This window comes from Homarus americanus, unplaced genomic scaffold (genome assembly GCF_018991925.1).
Source record: "Homarus americanus isolate GMGI-L3 unplaced genomic scaffold, GMGI_Hamer_2.0 scaffold48016, whole genome shotgun sequence".
NCBI classification, from domain to species: domain Eukaryota; kingdom Metazoa; phylum Arthropoda; class Malacostraca; order Decapoda; family Nephropidae; genus Homarus; species Homarus americanus.
This window is the reverse complement of record NW_024755055.1, coordinates 3,430,266-3,452,377: the sequence shown is the minus strand read 5'-3', so window position 1 is coordinate 3,452,377 and position 22,112 is coordinate 3,430,266. Positions and strand designations below refer to the sequence as shown.

Genomic DNA, 22,112 nt, shown 5'->3' with positions numbered 1-22,112 from the left:
TGTACTGATTACTATAGTTAGTCCTGATTCCTTCGGTGTTTTCTATGAGTGTTATTAGTAGTAGTAGTATCTGTAATAGTAGTAGTAGTGATAATATTAGAAATAGTACTGTAGTAATAGAAGTATGGGAAGTGGTAGTAGTAGTAGTAGTACTTTGCAATAGGAGTAGTACAGGTGGTAGCAGTAGTAGTAGTATTAATAGTACAGTATCAATAGTAGCAGACCAGGTAGCAGCAGTAAATAGAATCCCAGAGATTATGTTCTAAACTCCATCAGATTTCTCCTCATTTACTGGCTGACATTTGCTGACAGATGCTGAGGAAGGTTGCAAGCAGTGTCAGAAGGTGTTGGCCGAACTGGAGAACATTGATGATGAAGCTGACGCCAATGGCATCGACTTTGTGAAGATTGATGACTCACAGCTGGCAAAGGAGGTCGGTGTTTATGCTCTGCCAGCCATTGTCTTCTACAGAGCTGGCACCGAAGACCCCATTATCTATGCTGGTACGTGGGCAGTAGTGAAGGGCAATAGTTTAGGGGTAGTAGTGATGGGCAATAGTATAGGGGGACTAGTGAAGGGCAGTAGTTTAGGGGGAGTAGTGAAGAGCAATAGTTTAGGGGGACTAGTGAAGGGCAGTAGTGGTGGCCAATGAAGGGCAATTTTGGAGGGGGCAGTAGTGGAGGATAATAGTAAATGGTAATAGTAAAGGGGCAAGGGCAATCTACCCTACCCTACCCTAACCCACAGGTAGGCATTAGGGTGGTAAATCTACAGGTAAAATAAGCTGGGTGGAGTAAGCTTCAGGTGATCCAATCAAAACATTATTTAAGCTGTGAAAATACTCCTAGTTGAGAAAGTAATTTAACAATGGTACACTAGTTAGTAATAGTTAATTTACTCTAACAAAAGTTAATGTTGTGTTTATGCTTTGAAGATGAGCTTAGTTAGTAATTTAAGCTTTGATTATAGTATTAATATCGGCAAAAACTCAGCTTTAGAAGATATGTATGAGCTTTAACCATAGCAGTGTATAGAAAATAGATTTAAGCTTTAATTACAGCAGTGTATAGAGCATAGATTTAAGCTTTAACCATAGAAAAGGCTTAGTTCATATACAGCTTATATAACAAATGCTTAGAATTCTTTAGTAATTCATTTACGTTTTTCTTCTTTTTTGACGTAACCTGGACAACAATCAACCCCCCCAAGGTGGTAGGTGGATTAAAATGTTCCTGCACCAAGTAAAGTGTTCCCTCACCCTGTAAAGTGTTCCCTCACCCTGTAAAGTGTTCCTGTATCCAGTAAAGTGTTCCTGCATCCAGTAAAGTGTTCCTGCATCCAGTAAAGTATTCCTGCACCCAGTAAACTGTTCCTGCATCCAGTAAAGTGTTCCTGCATCCAGTAAAGTGTTCCTGCATCCAGTAAAATGTTCCTGCATCCAGTAAAATGTTCCTGCATCCAGTAAAATGTTCCTGCACCCAGTAAAGTGTTCCATCACCCCGTCAAGTGTTCCTTTACATCACTCCAGTGTATCCCTTTGGTGCACAACCTATGAGACTGTATATTCCTTTGAAGCACGACGTATGAGACACCCTGTAATTACCTTATGAGACACCCTGTATTTTCCCATGATGCACGACCTATGAAACACCCTGTAATTTCCTTATGAGACACCCTGTATACTCCTTATGACGCATGACTTATGAGACACCCTGTAATTACCTTATGAGACACCTTGTATATTCCTTATAATGCATGACTTATGAGACACCCTGTACATTGCCTCATATAAGTGTTTATCCATATCACTTTTCTATGTTTACCTTCATCTGGGCTGATGCTAATTTGTTTTTGGTGATGGCCGCAGGAGACATGAAGAATGAGGAGAACTTACTGTCCTGGCTACTGACGGAGAAAGACCCTACCGCAGATTTTATAGAGGATATGGAAGGTGCTGCCCTCCTACATGTTATCCGAGACTCCGATGCCATCGCTGTGTACTTCTGTGAGTTGAATTTATATCTTTATTTACCTTGAGTTAGGGCGTAGATATGTCAGGTCTGGCGTAGTGACTTATTTCAAACACATCTTGTAAAGTGGTTCTCTCTCTCTCGTCTTTCTTCATTCTCACACGACACCAAATTTATTGTTGGAATTTTTTGTCACGTTTTATGTCGTGGTTTAATACATACATTTAAATTACACTGTTTTATGATATGGACAATTATTTAAGATGATTGAGAATTCCCTTTTATTCGATAGGATTTTCAAACATATGTACCGCCCAGTAAACATAGTTATTTAATGGGGCAAAGAGGTAGTTATTGCTTGTTAAGATTACTGTATTTTCTTCTGCTTCAATAGTTATATATTTAAGGTATTTCTGAGATTTGTCTTCTGTTGTTCTTCTGGAGGGACTTACCATCTATGCTTTTCTTTCTTTTTTTAATTTATTTACTTATTACAGATTTATTCTTTCTTTGTGGGTCTCTCGTTTTCAGTGTTTTTTCCATCTCTCATTTCTTTCTCATTATGTTCTTTACTGTTTGTCTTTCTCATCACCCATTTAGTTTAAGATGTTGTCTAGGGAGCGTTAGTTAGTTCCCATCGTTCATTTCTTGTTTATTATGTTGATATACGTTTAATTATCACCTTTATTGTTTGTCTCTCTCATCACGTGTACGCTCGCTCCACAAAGTATCATCAGGCTTTTGTATGACACAACGGACGAAGGTTTCTGACAACCCTACCGAGACAACAGGAGTCACAGTGTTCATTATGAAATTCACCGATCCTCTCCTTGAAGATACTTTCCTGGAGAGAGTGTACAGTATAAGGTGTTGTCTTAGTCTATAGGGAGTATAAGTGTGTTATGACAATTCACGACTCACTTGTCACTGTCTCCACGAAGATGACTTAATCGCTTGTGGCTGTGAGGACCCGAATGCTGAAAAAGAGAAGAAAAAGAAGAAAAAAAAGAAGTCTCAGACAGATGTTCCTGGAGAAAACTCAAGTGATAGTCTTTTATTTACTATTTTCATTTATTTTTTTCACCCCTAGATGTAAATTCCCGCCTTTGCTGACCTTCCCTTTCCTTGGTACTCCATGGAACTGCAGATAATAATAATGTTTTTTTGTGGTATAGGGAAACACGTGTTGCTCTGGCCACATTCCTTCCCCACCGCCCGCTGAGAGTGAGAACTTAGAGCAGAATTATTGTTGGTGTTGTAGCTCCTCTTATTGCCAGGGTTATTAAGGCCCCATTCATAAAACAAAAGTTCCTACAACATAGAACTTTTAAGAATTATGAATATTAATCAGTTTCAGAACTTTTTATTGATTGTCACTGGTTAATAAACATCATTCATGAAGTTCCTACAACATAGAACTTTTAAGAAACTTCAATATCAATCAGTTTCTCATCTTACAGGGAACTTTAATCCTCATATGCAAATTTTACAGTAAATACAAATGGATCTAAGTTCTTCCCTTGCAGCAGGTCATTGAAAGATTTACTGACGCTCTACAATATTACTCCTACAATAACATTAACTCGTACACCTGCTCACTGCCTGCCTCAGCTTGGCCAACTTACACCATAACTTAGTCCTGTGTCTCATTTACTCACTATTAACTACAACACACCATTGGATATGTAACTAATGTGTACTTTATATATATAGTTAAATGGGGCTAATATTGTTGATTTTGGCTTTTTGTTAGTGAAGTGAGCTGTAGAAATAGGATGCTGTTGCTTTTTGTATGGTAGCAAGTGAGCAAGCAGTAGTGTTGCATGGTACTGTATTTAGTAAGCTGGCTGATGGTAGATGTTGCTGTTGTAGGCCTTGTGTGTTGAGTGAGTTAAGTCTTTGTGATATTTTGAGCTTTTAAAAGTGAGTCTTTGTCAAGCTGTGATCTTTTTAATAAGTCTTTGTTGTAATATTGTGATCTTTTTAATAAGTCTTTGTCAAGCTGTGATCTTTTTAATAAGTCTTTGTCAAGCTGTGATCTTTCAATAAGTCTTTGTTGTAATCTTGTGATCTCTTAATAAGTCTTTGTCAAGTTGTGATCTTTATTAAGTCTTTGTTGTCATGTTGTGATCTTTTTAATAAGTCTTTGTCAAGCTGTGATCATTAATGAGTCTTTGTCAAGTAATCTATTGCCAGTGTTGCATCTTTAACTTCAACATATATTACCACTTCAATGTTTATGCCTTTAACTCTTCAACCCCAATATATCTGTGTCATATAAACATTTAACACATCTAAATATCTCTCTATGTTTAGATAAATGAACAGTTATTATTTACAGTGGAATAGCAAATAGGAACAGTGAAGAGTTAGCAGTTAGTGAAAAGTACAAGGTCCACTGTACACCACAACAACCAACTAACAACATCAAAATAACTATAAAATATAACTTACACATTACTTAAATAACTTAACTTATGTCCTGTTGTTGTTTTCTTCACCACTACTCATTAGCATAAAGTTATAAGCATGAGAATGGACTATAAATCATTGCTGCAGATATGTGAAATGGATAATATTTTTCCCTTAATATTTACATCAGGGGAATTATTTGTGTTGTCGTCTAAATTGAATAGTGAAACGTCTTTTTAACCGACTACATGGAGAAGAAAGCGTTATATCATCATCATCATCATCATCATATAAAACAGATCATCTACAGTCACTACACTAAAATATTAACAACATTCAAAGAAAAAATATACCACAGTGATTCCCACTGTATACATGCCGTGAATTATTATGTTTTATGCAACACATTTGTGTCTTCGTAATGTAATTTTATACAATAGATCATAGAAGAATAATATATCAACTTTTTCATATGAGTGCCGAGCCCACCACCTTTCGTGTATGCTACTCAAAGTGTGAAGGAATATGACCTGTAGACAGTCTTTTGTTTAATTGATTTAGGAAAAGATACGTGACCGATCGCCCAAGCGGCTAACAAGCCGATCAGTGGCGAAGAGGATAAAAGTAAAAAAAGTAAAAAGTAGTGTGTCAAGGAAATTGTAAATATATCCAACGTAAAGGAACATAACCCATACATAGTCTCATATTTATTAGCTGAAGTGAATCCTGTATTAGGGTGGTAACTATTGCCTTCTCTCACTGCCTGATGGTGCCACAGACACTGAGGACTCCAGCTGTGCCACATGCAAGAAGGTGTTGGAGGAGCTGGAGAACATAGACGACGACACAGACCGTATCGGCGTGAGCTTCGTCAAGACTCAGGACATGAAGGTGGCAGAGAGGTATGGTGTCACAAGCCTGCCAGCACTACTCTACTTTGAGCACCAAATACCCACTGTGTATGAAGGTCTGTATACTGTATTACTTGTGTATTCTGACTCCCTTTAAAATCCATCACCTGAAAAAGATAAAAATAAACAGTTTCCTCTATGGTACAGGATTTATCAGATACCTCAAGAACAGGTCCTCAGTGTAAATAAAGAGTGATGGAGACTTGATTTAGAAGAGGTACAGGTGGGAGATAAGGGATGAAAGCTGTCATGGGGTTTTGAATAGTATAGATGGTGTTGTGGAAATCCTGCCAATGAGGTGTGTCTCAATGGGTCTCTTTCTCCCTCCTACTTTCCTCTTTCCTTGTCCTTCCTTCCTTCTGCATCTTTCCTCCCTCCCTCCCTCCACCTTTCCAATTCCCTCCCATGTTCCACCTACCTTCTTTCCTTTCTTAATTCCTTCCTTAATTCCTTCCTTCCTTCCTTCCTTCTTTTATTCCTTCCTTCCTTTATTCCTTCCTTCCTCTTTCTCTCACCATAATCAACATACTATATCCATAAACAATATCTTACAGTTTACACAGTGACTGTATATAACGCTGCTTTTGTTTCAGGCGACCTACTGGCGGAGGAGGACGTACTACAGTGGCTGGTGCTGCAGAAGACAGAGGACACGATAGAAACGGTCAATAGGAACATGTTGGAAGTGATGCTGGAGGACACTCAATACTTGGCTGTGTTCTTCTGTGAGTATTGTAACCAGACACACACAATACTTCTTTGATGAATATTTACCTCACATACACATACATATATACGTGTATCTATGCATGTGTGTGTATATATGCATGCGTATGACCCCAATATGATACCCGCAGATAAACCCAACTGCCGGGCGTGTGACACTGTCCTCACGGAGCTGGAGAACATAGACGATGAGTGTGACCTGTATGGTATCCACATGGTCAAGATCCAGGATGCTCAGCTGGCCAAACGCTACGGCATCAAGACCCTGCCAGCTCTCATCTACTTCAGGAATGGCAACCCACTTATCTTTGACGGTCAGTGTGGCGCGTCCTACGTCCTTTTATATGTGTGTCTATCTGTCATTGTCTCTCTCTCTTTCTCTTATTTTCTCTGTTTTTTTATTGTTCTTACGTCTTTTACTTGGGAATACATGTCACATAGAGTTACACTTATTCTAATCAGCACCAGAATATTGTATATCCCTCTTATTAACAAACACACTTAACAATTGCTATTTTTACTTTAGATATTTACTTGTGATCTTTGTATATTTTAAACATTTTTGACATTGTAAGTTTTTTTTAGTAACTTTTTAGAGTAAATATTTTGTATAGGTAGATTTAGTCATGTTTAAGATGGATTAAGTACATTGTATGAGAAGTGAAAGATTTTCTCACACACACACTGTATTTTTTTAATATCTTTTGTGTGTTTGCAGATGAAGTTCCTACAGTTGTTTTGTTTCAGTGTTAAAATATTTATCAAATTCGGAACTCTTGTTATTGGTTTCCGATCATTAATTTACAAGTATGTACAGTACAGGTGTTCAGTACTACACATAGTTTTGAACGTACAAGATGGAACAAAAGTCGTGTTCAGGGATAATCTGAACTATTGTTACTCTCAAGAAGTTAAATACATGATATAATTTATAAGGTGAAACAAAAGTAGTATGTATGGGCAGTTTGTGCTGTTGTTATGATTGTCTTCAAGTGTTCATATTACATCTCTTCCCAGCCTTTTCTACCTGAAGATTAACCACCCTAATATTCTGCAGATGAAATAAGCTTGAATTACACCCAAAAGCTTGGAAAATCGTGAAAATAGGGTGAAATTGCCTATGAATTTAAGCTTTTGTACAGTCATAAATTTGGAAATTTGTGGCCATGAGTGAGAATTGGAATAATTTTTATGACCAGTATTATGAAGAATTTCCCGACCGACTGACAACTTGCAATGCCAAACCAACACGAGTATTGTAATGTATGTTACAGTAGGTATCATCACTAAATGTACTGAAATCTTGAAATGAAATTTATCTGTGGTTGATTGTCAAATTTGGCCAAATTTTAATGGATCCAAGACAAAATAGGTTTCAGTTCTAATGGATCTTAGTTGAACTAAGCCAGTTCTAATGGGCCCCAGTTCTAATTGATCCCAATTGCTAATGAGTTACTATACCTTGATACGTTTTCAAATCTCCAATAATGAGGAAAATTATTCGGTGAAACCTTCAAGAAAGTTTGTACCACACGTGAGAAAAGGGTTTAATGGTCTCCTGTCTTATTTTATGGTCAACACAATTCTTCATTTTTAGGTTTTATTTAGCGTCTTATTTTCATATTCCACCAACTGCTGCAGACAACATCTTAGACGAGGAAGAAGTCGTTGAGTGGCTCATAAGTGAAGACAATCGAGACCTTGAAGACACAATCGAAGAAATCAATGATGTAATGTTGCGACAGATCCTACCTAACACATCACTTATGGCTGTTCTGTTTATGAGTAAGCCAGTCACGTGCTGTGCCTCCTCCCTCTCTCAGGCTCACCCGCCACCCAACCTAGTATTTATATTTTCTCCCTCTTCTCCTGTTCTCTCTCTCCAGTGGCTCCTGATTGACCTGAGTCCGCATTGACCTGGTGATTATTCTCTCCAGATGACCTTCTCTCAGTGGGTACTGGGGTCTACGACTGGCTAATCGATGATGATAACCGTAAATTGGAAGGCAACATTGAAGAAGTTAATGCCATAATGTTTGAAGCGATACTTTCCTCCAGACTATATCTTGCTGGTCTCTTTATGAGTAAGCCATCTTGCGTGACACACTACCCCCCAATACAAGCCTGATTTCACTTCCTCTATGATTTTGTTTCATATTTTTGCGACTTTTATCGTTTCTGCCAGGCGAGTATTCCTCGGTTTTTGTTCCCCCTTTCCTCCCCCCTGCACTTTCCCCTTCTCCCTAGCTGATGGTGTTTTGATGACCTCCTGCCTGACCTGACCTGACCCTCCTCCCACTTGCCCTCTCTCCAGGTGACCTCAGTGTGGAATCAAGTGTCTACGAATGGCTCACGGACGATGACAATCGTGAATTACAAGGAACTCTTGAAGAGGTCAATAGGGCAATGCTCAACCAATTAGTCGAATATAACCCTTTTGTTGCCGCCGTTTTTATCAGTACGTAAGAGAAGCAGGGATGAGGATGATGGTCCCTGCCATTGTGTAAAACAGGAGCTCTGTGTGTGGCGACTACATCCTTACGCTACACTCACGTAATGTTTACTTGTAGTCTAAAACTGTAGCAGAAAAGTATAGATACCAGAAAAATCACAGCAGGTTACTTTGTTTTCTTTTCTTTTTTTTACTGAGTTTATCCTTAAGGCATTTCTAGCTTTCAAAGGTTTTAATGATACTGTTTCTAGAGTTTATATATATGTGTACAGGAGAAGGTGGGGGGGATCTGTGGCTCCCCAAAACATAATATTGGCATGTTAATTGTAAGCCTTTAATGGAACCACCAAACAAAAGCCAAATATTTAATTGTGTTGGGGAGATACAAGTTATATATACAGTAAAAAGTATAAAAAGACAATGTCCAGATTTTAATATAACCAATTGAAATCTGGAGTTTCTCTTTTGACGACTCTGTATCTGCAACTGATGTAAATTTTGTATAATGTTTAGGAATCACCTTTAAAGATTCAGTTGCCATGACGATATTATTATTTTTTATTCCTCAGATACACTATTAACTTTTCCTGTAAACATATATATGGACTCCAAGCCAAGCGTTCTGTGACCTTTGACCTCTTAGAAATGACCCTTCACGACCTGGCATGTTGTGCGGTGAATGACAAACTACATGATAATAATTGACCTTTCTTCGGCCCCCTGTGTGACCCTATCTTGACCATCCATCTTCACTGTGTGGTCCTCTACCCCCAGCATGTAAACAACCCGTACAGTACTAGATTCTCAAAGATTCGTAAGTTGATTTTTTCCCTTAAATCCAACTGAGTTAAGATTGTATTGAAAATTCGATCTTAAGTTTATCGTCTCATCTCCAATAACTGGGGAAAAATCAACAGATCACCTGATGATTAGACACCCCAGCTTATTACACCTGAAGATTAATCACCCAACTGCTACCTGAGAAGGGTTAGATTAGGTTCGCATTAGGGTGGTTAATCTTGAGAGGAAATACGCTCTGGGTGTCTGTTCTTCAGGTGATGTACATTACTATACGGATCTCTTAAGACTCAGGTACCCGGGTTTGCCCTCACATGACAACCAACTTCCGTTTTTTCTCGTTCAGGTGAAATAAAGGATGGGAAATTTCTCTTGGATTGGTTGAGTGATGATGAGAATCGAGAATTAGTTGATGAAATTGAACACGTAAATCCTGCTATGCTGGACCAACTTGTAGCACAGTCAACTTATTTGGCCGCCTTGTTTTGTGAGTACTCCTTCACATCCACCAAAAATGCTTTATACTACTTATCACTTCGATAGAAACTGCCCTTTTTTTTATACACGATTAATTAATAAAAACAAAGGCTTCTGCATTCCTTTTATTATTTTGTTCTGATAAATTCCATCATGTCTCGAGAATAAAAGCTTGGAGTTAACAAAAGTGTGTGGCGTGCATGTTATATATGTCTACCGTAGCTTGTGTGTACATACAGTAGTGTTATCATATGCCTAGTACACAGTATACACACCATTGGCTCATCATTATTATTTACCCTGATATTTCCAACAATGCTTTTCCAGATACATCCCCAAGTGCTTTCCTTTGTGTTAATTTATCATTTATTTAATCCGCCGGCTGTATGATTTTTAATTTTTTTTTTAATTTTTTGATTATGTTGACAGTGTGCTGAACGTGGAGATTCGACCCTAAACATCGTGTATTATTTAATAATTGTTTTTTGCTTTATAACCAAAATAATAACTGTGAACGTCTTGTCCCATTCTCTGTTGACGGGCGCCATCTGTTGGGGGTAACGAGAACTTACTTAAGTCTCCCGCGTTCAGTGTAAATAAATAACGTTGCTTCTCATTGTCTTTCATTTTGTCTCCGTAATTTTTTTCACAATCTGAATTCTATTATTTATTGAGTATCAAAGGTAACTCTAATGTTTTTCATAAATATAATCTAATTTCGGCTTCGAGGCAAATTTTTACGCTTTTTTAGTGTTTGTGTTTACAGAGTCCCTTGATGTTTGTGCTTAAAGAGTCCCTCGATGTTTGCATTTATGGAGTCCTGTGATGTTTGTGTTTATAGAATCCCTTGATGTTTGTGTTTACAGAGTTCCTTGATTTACAAATATCTGTAAACACAAACATCCATAAACACAGACATCAGTAAACACCAGATGTAAACACAAACATCAAGAAACTTATTGAATATCCATAAAACTTGTAAAATATGATAATTACATACAGGTATATCTGACAGTGAGAGCAAATTATTATTACTTTGAACCCAGGAGAAATGAAGTTCCCTCAACACCTGTCACCCCGCTTATCCCAAGGGCCAAGTTCTCAAGGTTCCTACTCTTGATTATTCCTCATAGCTGATGATGTAACAAGGTGCCATATTGAGTTGAATTCTCTTAATGAAAACACACACACACATATATACACACACACACACACACATACACAGACAAGAAAAAAGAATACTGTATGTATATATATATATATATATATATTTGAATTCACTTTAAGCTAAAATAAAACAATAGTTGAATTCACCCGAAGCACAAAAAAGCAACTCAAAATATAGCATCACAATATTATACCGAGACTGTAACCTCAACGTTTATTTAGCATCAGTTGGGAGATAGAACGAGGATATGGAAAAGTTAGAAGTAATTTGTATACCGGGTAGTCTTTTCGTCTCTTAACATGTTGTATAAATAAGGTACAATTTTAGTATGAGTTTGATGCTATATTTTAATGTTAGTTGTTTTTAATGATTTAGTTTGAAGTCTTACATTATTAGTTATGGGTAATGATCGTTTTATAAACATTGAGAACTTTGGGCTGCCCTATAACTGGTCCACAGACAGGCTGACCAACCTTACAGGCTGAACACCCCCCTTACAGGCTGACCAACCCCTTTCTCTGCAACACAAACAGGCTGGTGGGAAGTCGTATTCTCATTCCCAGGCTTTACTATGAATGATTATTTGTTTTCGTCACTTTAGGAGATATGCAGAACGAAGTTAATGTGCTGGAATGGCTGACTGATGATGATAATCGTGATTTGGAAGGAGAGATTGAAGATGTTAATATTAGGATGCTTAAGTGCCTCTTGGAAGAATCACCTTTCCTTGCCGCGCTCTTCTGTAAGTAATTTTAATGTATCTAGTGTCAAGTGGATTTCCTCAACGAGAAATTATGTCCTGGAGAAAAAATAAAATATCGTGTAATACAATCAAATCTAACATTAACCTAACACTAACTTAACCTAATCTTGGGTTAAGTTAACAAGATGGTATATTATCCATTTGTTAACTTTAACCTAGATTAAAGTAATGTTGAAGTGTTAGATTCATGTTAGTTTAGGTTTTATTGTAATGTTATGTTTTTAATTTTTCCTACGACAACTTTATTGGTTGAGGAAAGACACTTCAGTTGCCAGAACAATACAGTACAAAGTATTTATATAACATTATGACCCGTGTGCCTCTATGCTCCTCAGGGCTGGGTACACACAGAACATCCTTGTGGTCATAACTTTACACAATGTCTTTGCCAATGGGTCGTCAAGTGATGGTTCCAAACACTCAAATTATATGTGAGATTCTCTATAATTTAAGGTTTTATAATTTTATTAATATACATTATCACGTAAAGGTTATATTATACTTTAGATTCTCCATAATTTAAAGTTTTATAATTTTATTAGCATAGTACAGTATATATACTGTAATTACATAACAGATTCAGTATGAAATGTTCTATAATTTATCGTATTATTGCTCTCGTCATACGCAAAAACACCACCACACAACAGCCTCCAGAAAGTTTTATACGTTTATTAAAATTAACAAGTTTAAATGCCTTTATAGGGGATCCAACACAAAAAAAGAGGCCGACTGAATTCCTCACCACTTATATCATGGTAGATGTGCGTTAGTAATAGACATTTATACTTATGCCGTATGTCATATTACATTAAAACTAACAGGATATATTTATTTATTCTTACTAGGGTATTAATATCCAGTAGCACATGATTGGTTAGTTATTGTACAGGGTGTGTCATAAGTCATGCTCCATTAAAAAAAATACACTTGACCTTATGCTGTTTTCTATTGATAGCCAAACGTCTTGTGAAACTAAGAATGGATTGAGGTTCTGCGAAACATCATCAATATATTTATTTACATGGTTATTGATATAAATATTTTACCTGTGTGTTTAACCTAATCACCTAAAGTTGACAACCCTCTGGCTAAAGACATCGATAAGAATATATTTCGATGTAGACTGTAAACAATTATTTTTTCCTGTTTTGCTCACACCAGCCTGCCTGTCTGCCCCATAGTAGTCTCTAGCATTGTGCCTAATTGGTCCTAGCAAAAAATTGGTAATAGCTAAAGAAAATAGGAAACTAGTGGATATGTTAGAGATGAATAGAACTAAATAGAATGGGACAAAATTTTTTGTTTCCTTTGGCGGATAGCGATCCTCCCCTGTTTTTTCCCCTCGTCTGCTTGGTGGCAGTCGTGTTGACATGTGGCTACAGCGTCTGGTAGTTGGACTGTCATTGGCTGGAGTGAGTGATGTCTTTTTTTCAAATACGTAATACAATCAAACCTGAATTAACCCTACTTAACCTATAACTAAACTTAACCTAATCTAACCAACCCAACCAAACCCAACCAAATATAACCTCAAATGGATAGGTCATTAATTAACATGGTATTATTTACCGTGACATCAAAAATCGTTTAAGAAAGAAAATCCCTACAATGTCACTCACTCCGTCCAATCCTAGCCTGAATGACGGTCTTTCTCTAGCCCCATGTTCGGTTTTCTATATCTCACCTGAATGCCTTTAAGCAACGATTCCAAACATACCCAATTCTGCTTGAGTAACCCCTTTAAAAAACATCTCATTTTCACACTTGTTTGTTTTCAATTAATTCCTGATTTTGTTTACAATTCCTAATATTATGGTAACTGCTGTAGATATTGTGGTTGATGGTGATTATTGTTGAGCTAACAAATTGTGGTTGATAGTAGTAGTAGTAGTAGTAGTTTTGTTTTAAATTGAGTGTAATAATTTTAACTATGAATTTAACTTAACTCTCTATTGTGATTTTAACTCTTAATTAAATTTATGTTTGAATTAATTTAATGATATGAATTTCTCACGTATTCTGAGGCAATGTTTTACAAGGTTAAAACTACAAAGATTAAATACCAAGTTGTCCTATTCTTAAAGCTATTAATGTCTCTTTGAATCTTAAAATACCATAATATGTAAAATAATTTCCTTAGGTGTACAAATGTCAGTTATGTTCGTAAATAATTTGTTGATATATTGCGTTTTTATACTATGGAGATAATATACAATATATTGTCCAGATCAAAGAGCAGTCCTTCATATGTTTGAACGATGGATATTTCTCTTAGCTAAATGGAGATGTAAGAATGTACTAAACTGGCTAACATAAACTAAAACACAAAATTCATTAGATAAAAATTAACCACACACATTCACTTAAGGAACAAAATTAACATACTGGAAATTTTGACGCGATTCAGTTGATGATATGTTGTTATTACGCATTAACAACTAAAGTCATTAAATGCATAACACTAATTACACTAATCCATCAATAATTATATGGTACAACTCTTAAAAAAGTGACAAATATATATATATATATATATATATATATATATATATATATATATATATATATATATATATATATATATATATATATATATATATATATATATATATATATATATATATATATATATATACATTCTTACTGATTTAGTTTTGTGGAATATTATTGACATGAACATTTGAGTTGGATCTCGTGGAGTTTGTGATCGTATGGCCAAAGTGTCGAGGATATTATGGGTGTAAATGATTCCCTCTGATTGGTCTAGTGGCTGGGGGTGTGCACAGAATACAGAGAATGTTGTGTCGAGTTTTACCTGCATGTAGCCAACGCTCGGACGATGGAGATAGCTTAGTGCTGCGCTAACTCACTCCCTCTCTGGCCTCTCACTCCCTCTCTGGCCTCTCACTCCCTCTCCAGCCTCTCACTCCCTCTCCAGCCTCTCACTCCCTCTCCAGCCTCTCACTCCCTCGCTGGCCTCTCACTCCCTCTCCGGCCTCTCACTCCCTCTCCAGCTCTCACTCCCTCTCAGCCTCTCACTCCCTCTCCAGCCTCTCACTCCCTCTCTGGCCTCTCACTCCCTCTCTGGCCTCTCACTCCCTCTCTTTCCTCTCACTTCCTCTCCAGCCTCTCACTCCCTCTCACTTCCTCTCCAGCCTCTCACTCCCTCTCCGGTCTCTCACTCCCACTCCTGCATTCAAAATTACCCTAATTAAGAAGATTATCAGAGAGCTGTTAAACTATCCATTATCCTGAAGGTAGATGATCCAAACTGAACCTAACCATAGATTAGTTTTCATTGGAGACTGGCTGGTTCCTGGTACTTAAATAATGAATGGTTTATATATGCTTTTTAATTAATTTAGTTTTTTTGGCAATTTCTCTAAACTTTTGACCATTTTGTACCGTTGTCTAATTTAAACCTTTTTTTTGTACGCTCACTTTTTTTACCCTAGACCACTGGAGTGTTAATTTATAGAGAGGAATGATAGTGAGTAGCATTGGTGGAGCGGCCGTTTGCGTTATAGTCTCCAGGACGAGGCTGCTCACTCACAATTGACCACAAAGCCTTGACAAGTTGTGTGTTATGGTAGATGCATGAGTTAGTGATGGAATTAATAAAAAAAATCTATATTTACTTTATTATTTTGAGGCATAATTCCATCATTGACATATTTACCATAAAGTCTGTCAGTCTGATTGTATTTGTAGTATAGTGACTTGAAATTCCTGTATCCTCTCATGTAGCTGTAGATTCGGTAGATTGAATTTCTACTTAATTTATCCCCCTGTAGTTCTGTAGATTACGTAGACACTGAATATCTACTTAATTTATGTATACTTCAGTACCAGTTTATGATCTAATTGCACAAAAGAACATGGTGCAAGACAGCCAGAGTTACACAGAAGTAAAGGGTTAATCTAAGTATGTGACCGAGCTTCAACATTTTTGCTTTAAGGTCTGCGGGTGTTATCAAAGCTCCATGTGGCTTCAGGTTCTTTCCTAGTGTATGGGTCCTTAAGAGGTTTATCTGAGGATTAACCCCCCCCTAGTTTATTTCACCTGAAGATTAATCACCCAATTGCTAATCTAATGTAACCTAACCTAATCTGTTCAATTCTAATCTAACGCTAACCTAACGTACCTCAACCTTCCGTACCCTAACCTATCCTAACCTCACCTAACCTAACCTCATTCCCCAGGTAGCATTAGAAGTGTTTAATCATCAGGTGAAATAAGCTGGGGTGGGGGTTAATCTTCAGGTAATCCCCCCAAGACAAGACGTGGGTAATCCATATTCACGGCCTCCTGTGTGTGTGTGTCTCCTGTTCACCCAACGAGTCAGTCCATAGCATGAATACTGTCCAGTGAAACCTCTATGTAGTGGACTATATGCAAGTGGTTAGTCCGTTATATGGAGGTTTCACTATGATCGTCAGTGGTCACGAAAGGCATGATACCAGCTTGTTCTCGTATCACTGTCGTCCCCGCCCCTGCCCCCTCTACGTCAACCTCTCAGTGTGGCAGTTATCTTGGTGGCTGCCAGAGGAGAGGCTGCCACCCCCATCAACACCGCCTCCTCCCCCCCATCAACACCTCCCCCCTCCCCACCTACTGGCTTCAGTGCTGCTTTATCATAACCCTAATACATTTAAGGACGTATCACCCATAAGATAAGTATTATATATAAATAAAGATTACCATTTCCTCTTGACATATGTTATTTACCGTTCAATTATGTCACACGTGGAGATACTTTAACATGAGGGAGTATTTCTGTGTTGAACTATTATTAATGCTATTATTCTGCTCCTCTCCTTCCCTTCCTCCTCCTCCTCCTCCCTGGAAGATGAGGACGACTGCCCCGACTGTGAACAAGTACTTCAGGAGCTGGAGAATATTGACGATGAGGTCGACATGTTTGGTGAGTCTTGCCACACTACACCTCACAACCTCACCCTGTGTCTACTTTACTCTACGTCATCATCATCTTCACCCCTGGTCACCTCACTTGATGGTCAAGTGGTCTGTCTGTTCTCTATTACACACTGTGGACATGTGAATGCTCCTGAAGATACCTGAGCATGTACTAGTGTTACTTGGATATCACAAATAATTTCTTTCACCAAATACCTGGGCTTCAAGTTCTCAATTCAACCTTAAGATGAGATTGATATTAGCTTTTGTCGTCCCAGAGATAAGTATTGCAGTTGTAATGTCAGTCCACGATGCTCATAGTGATTGTTATAAGCTTTGAATTATTACCTCAGCATAAAGATGTATTGTAACTACAGTATAGGGCGAGTCTTTGTGTCTCAATCACTTTAGTACTGTACTGTCTTTCCCTAATTGTTCTTATGTATATTTTGCCATCTAACATTTCCTTTCCCCTCTACTACACAACACCAAACTTATTACTTACATTATTATATATCTTCAATAATATATTATCCACCAATTAAGTATTTTTGGTTGACATGTAGGAAATAATAACACGAAAATGACCTTATAAATCAACCGGCCTTTTTTTCTCACCAGGGATCGACTTCGTGAAGATCAATGACCCAGACGCTGCCCATAGGTTCAACATACTACACACTCCTGCCCTTGTTTACTTCAGGAAAAAGATGCCCCTTGTATATGATGGTGGGTATCTGTCTGTCTGTCTACTCACGTCACCCACACTTATAGATACTTGATTAATAAGTAATTCTGATATACAGGACTGAACAGTATGGTATGGTAGCCAGATATGGAACTATGGTGACAAAACATGAAGCTATGGTAGACAGTGAGAGCTCTTGTCTATTGATATTGTATTGTTTGGAAAAAAATGATCCTCTCTCTACTTGGCAGTTCTCTAGGTAGCAAAATAATCACTGTCACCCCCTCCTTCAGGTGACTTACTGGACGAGGAGAAGGTGTTCAAGTGGCTGACCTCCCAAGACGTGTTTGAGATCAAGGACGAGATCGAGGAAGTGAACCGTAAGATGTTGGAGAAACTGCTCGATGAGAATGACTTCGTGGCCGTGTACTTCTGTAAGTTGTGTGTGTGTGTACCGGATAATTACAAAATATCTTCCTGATTTTAGATGTTTATTGTGGAAAAAAGTTAAAAAAGTACAACAATAAGTAATGTATACTTGCTAATAGACACATACCTGTAGATTAAAGTTATCACATTATTTGAGGAGGATTTAGTTATTAGAAAGTTATAATTAGTACAGTGAAGTGGCCAATTAGGTTGATAACTAATTTATAACTAGAGGGAGAGAAGTCAGTGATCATGGAATAGTTTTATTGTTTGTTTTGGTGTATTACAAGTTTAAAAAAGAGCATTATATCGTAAAACCTCCATATAATGGACTTCTCTTTATATATAGTTCATGAGATGGAAGTTTCACATCTAACGGACCCTCAATATAATGGACTTTGCTTTCCATAAACAGTAGGCCATTCAATAGAGGTGCCACTCTAGAGCATAAAAGTCCCACTCTTACCTCACCTGTTGTTGTTGTTACCTGTAGATGAAGACAACGCCAGGAGTGAGGAGGTATTGGCTGAGCTGGAGAATATCGACGATGAGACCGATGACCTGGACATAACCTTTGTCAAGATCCGCGACACTCGTTATGCCAAGAAGTACGGCATCCAGAAGCTGCCGGCCCTCGTCTACTTCAGGAGGAGATTCCCCAGTATATACAGAGGTGGGTAATGGGTTAGGTTTGGGAGGGTGTGTTGGTGGTACAGTGGTATAAGTCAAGGGGCTCTCACTACTGTGTTCTGGGTTCGATGTCCAGCACGAGTTATATTTGAGAAGGGTGTTATCTAGTGTGATACAGTATTACCAATCATGGCAAGTTTTCTCTCCAGGTACTACAGTTTGCTCCTGTATTAACACTGGATAATAAAGGTCATAACAAAGATGCTGATGAATGATAGAAATGACAAATAAAAAAATAAAAATAAAAGTGTGATTGTTAAACTTTTCTTAGATTATTTAAAATACTCCTTAAATAAATACAACAATGGATCCTTACTAGAAAAATGGTGAACAGTCAATAAATTATCGATATAATAATTGTATGATTATGAAATTGTGTAAAATATCTTCATAAACACTTGATTGTGAAAGTAACATCGGTATTCGTGTTTCAGGGGATCTGTCCGTGGAGGAGGAGGTACTCGACTGGCTACAGAAGAACAGGTTTAAACACCCAGAACTGAACCTCTTCATGTATGCCACCGGGGCCATCACTCTGGCCTTCATCATGTACACACTCTTCCTCATCTTCTGCTTCAGGAGTCCAGCACACCAGAAGGCAGCGTGATCACCCTTTCCCTCAACTATACTCTGGCTCAAATTAATCTCTCTATGTATACTTCAACACATGTCTGTAATATAACATCATAAAATTCCTGTATCTATATTTCTTGCATAAACCAAAGGAGTATGTTGCATAGACTCGTTGCAATATGTGTGTCTGTGTGTGTGTGTGTGTGTGTGCGTGTGTGTGCGTGCAAGAATGGGCGTTGACTCGTAGGTTGGTGAGGGAAGGGTGTGTGACTCGCTCCTCTTCACTCCACAATGGTATTCTTATCGGACTTGTTCTGTTATTATGGTCAGTACTTAAAAAACGTCATCTGTATCAGGTTAAAGATCATATAGATTAGATAAGGTGAAGACTGTTTTGTTATATCAACTTTAGTATTTATTATTATTACCCAATGTTGATTATTGTACAGGAGTTAATATGCATACTTGTTGAATATTGTGATATCTAGGTGTGTGGGTGTGAGAGGTGGGTGTGGTGGACAGGGCTTAACCACACCCACCAGAAATAATAATTGATGGACCTTACATACCTACACTTAATGTTGAGACTACTAATAAGATCACCCAGCCAGCTGTGGCTTATTAACACCAAAAAGAAGTTTGTGTCTTTGTCTTTGAATAAGTTAACGTAATGCTCGTATGTCATCCGTGGCCGAGTGAGACAGCAGCACCAGCCACTGAGATAGATAATAATGAGTGAGGTTTATATTCCACCCAAGAGGGAAGACTAACTAAAGGAGACTTGAGCTGTGAGAATAATTCCAACCATCACTCGCCAAGCTTCATCTCTTGTTTTGGGTGATTATTTTGCTCCTCATAATATGCACTGATTAAAATAAAACACAGGATGGTGCTTGTTACTTAGGTAAACTTTTCTTTTAGGGAGGCTATTTCATAAGGTTTCCTATGTCGAGATTCTGTTGACGATGTTTCGTGCGCCAGAGGTGTTTGTGTCCAGTTGTCTGTTGTTATTGACTTGCCTCCATTTGTCATAGGATAATAAACTACCATATTTGTTCTTTTTTTTATATGTTTTTGCTCTGAGAAATAGTACTCGTTGTTCCTGTTCTGTACTATGTGGATCTACTTGGGCCAATTGCAAGGTGATTTAGCATCGAAGGTCTGTACACTGATTGGGAGAAGATGTCCTTTAGACTTGATCAGATTTTTGTTCTTCTAAAAAAAAAAATCCATGAAATTATAATCCTCAGACAAGGATTTAGTAATGAAGGAGATAGTTATAATTTCAATTCATTCCCCAGTAAGTTTTGCTGCTGATAAAGATAAGTTTACAGCCATCATCTCTCGACAATGCTTACAGACCAAAAGTTGTTGTTGTTGTCTTAACTAGATTACCTGACGATAATCTACATCTATCCCCTGTGATGCTCTTTTCTAGGAGGTAAGTAAAGTTTAATTCTTTGTTAAATAGGATCTGGTGCTGTAACACAAGAAGCATTTATAGTCCGGTCAGCCATATGGTGATGAACCGCAGAAATGTCCCGCCAAAGCTATACTGGTTCCTTGTTTATATTTATGGTTTATCTTTATCTGTAAATATATATATCATTCATGTTTCTTTACTCCACAGGTAAGAGAGACTTGCTATAAAACCCTGGATAATAAAATCTCTTCAAGTATCACATTAAAAGGACAAAATATATATGGATAAAGTCTTCTTATTCAGGATAATCATAAAGCTGGATTATTGTTCATTTAAAACTAAGATATCCTGTTATCTTGGGGTCTTGTTGGGGTTTGATTCTACATAGGCATTACCACCAGCCTTGAATCCTTGTGTATACTATAGATGAATGTTAGGTGGCTGTATAGATGAATATGCAGCAGCCAAAATATATTGATCCTCGAAAAGAGCTTCACAGGACCACTTGGTTGTGTACCTTACAAAGGCGACTGTGTGGGAGAAACACCGTCCATACCAACTGATCCTCGTCAGCCATCTTGAACATGAACAGTACTCCTTCTCCTAGCATTAAATTATCCACCCTAGCAATAACAAATCCATCCAAGCAGTAATAGAGCCATCCTAGCAGTAATAATTCCATTATACGGAGTGATTCAAAAGTCACGTTACCCACCACGAAATAAGTGACGACGTGTCGGAATCTTTCTTACATCCAACAGTTGGTACTACTGGTGCTTTGTTCTCAGTGGGAGCAACATACTGTTTTCCCAGGTGCAGCGGGTCTTCATACATTGCCGTCTTATGCACAGGTGAAAGAAGCATTTCATGGAAGATATCCTGATGCTCCTGTTCTTAATGAGATGGCGATTTCACGATTGTACGGTACATGTGTTCTGTAATAAATGTAATATGCCATCTGGATAACAGGACTTTTGAAACACCCTGTACCAGTAATGTGTACATCCTATCAGTGATAAGTCCATCCCAGCTGTTACGGTTCCTCCCCACTCTCAAGACGTCACCTCAGTGTAGCGTGACAGTTGTGGTCATTTGTTACAATTCACACAGCTGCACTCACTCGTCCTTGACACTGTTGGTCTTCTGAGATGTTATGTACATTTTGATTTACTTGTACAATAAAGAAATATTTGTTAAATGTTTATTTGATCTTAATACAGCACTCGCTTTATGCTATGGTTGTGTTCTGCGACAACACGGCATAATGGGAATCCGCATATGGTGAGTACTTAATCTTGTGGTGAAAATTGGGATATGTTCCACATCTACTAAAAGTCAACAGTAAAGGTTGTAGAAAAATCATTACAATACTCTTATGTGGCTTAGAAATAAAGATAATATATAAAACTAGTGCGCCATGTCTTCTACAGAACACGTAATAGGGAATCTTTGCTGCATAAAATGGTAGAAATACGGTCGCTGCCTAAACGCGAATTCACATCTAGTGAGGGTCCAGCATATGGGTGGCTTACGGTTAAAACAACATGAGTATAGACGGCTGATTTCTTGGTGTTATGTTGAGTGACGTCATCGAGTTGCTGTAATATGATTGGCCAGTTGAGGGAGATGACATATACTCACATGATTTGTACTAAAGTGGTTTAAGCACATCATTCATAACTTAACATCCTCTATAAGGTAAAGAAATTA

The 22,112-nt window shown here is 37.8% G+C and overlaps 1 protein-coding gene across 16 annotated transcripts in view; it reads left to right on the top strand.

Annotated features, from left to right (window-relative positions):
• Window positions 1-21,600, top strand: part of LOC121856222 — a 58,998-nt gene extending 37,398 nt beyond the window's left edge. For 6 of the 16 annotated variants that reach the window (XM_042351589.1, XM_042351591.1, XM_042351587.1 and 3 more), the window contains 12 exons: window positions 313-506; window positions 1,868-2,006; window positions 2,913-3,014; window positions 5,162-5,350; window positions 5,888-6,019; window positions 6,152-6,334; window positions 7,958-8,104; window positions 16,532-16,606; window positions 17,221-17,328; window positions 17,581-17,721; window positions 18,210-18,389; window positions 18,841-21,600. In XM_042351589.1, coding sequence (XP_042207523.1) covers window positions 313-506; window positions 1,868-2,006; window positions 2,913-3,014; window positions 5,162-5,350; window positions 5,888-6,019; window positions 6,152-6,334; window positions 7,958-8,104; window positions 16,532-16,606; window positions 17,221-17,328; window positions 17,581-17,721; window positions 18,210-18,389; window positions 18,841-19,013 — 1,763 coding nt within the window. In that variant the 3' untranslated portion in view covers window positions 19,014-21,600. Of the gene's footprint in view, window positions 1-312; window positions 507-1,867; window positions 2,007-2,912; window positions 3,015-5,161; window positions 5,351-5,887; window positions 6,020-6,151; window positions 6,335-7,661; window positions 7,806-7,957; window positions 8,105-8,334; window positions 8,479-9,616; window positions 9,758-11,516; window positions 11,658-16,531; window positions 16,607-17,220; window positions 17,329-17,580; window positions 17,722-18,209; window positions 18,390-18,840 lie in introns of those variants that run through there. The other 10 variants (XM_042351584.1, XM_042351592.1, XM_042351595.1 and 7 more) reach the window with 8 other exon arrangements.
• The last annotated feature ends 512 nt before the right edge of the window (window positions 21,601-22,112 follow it).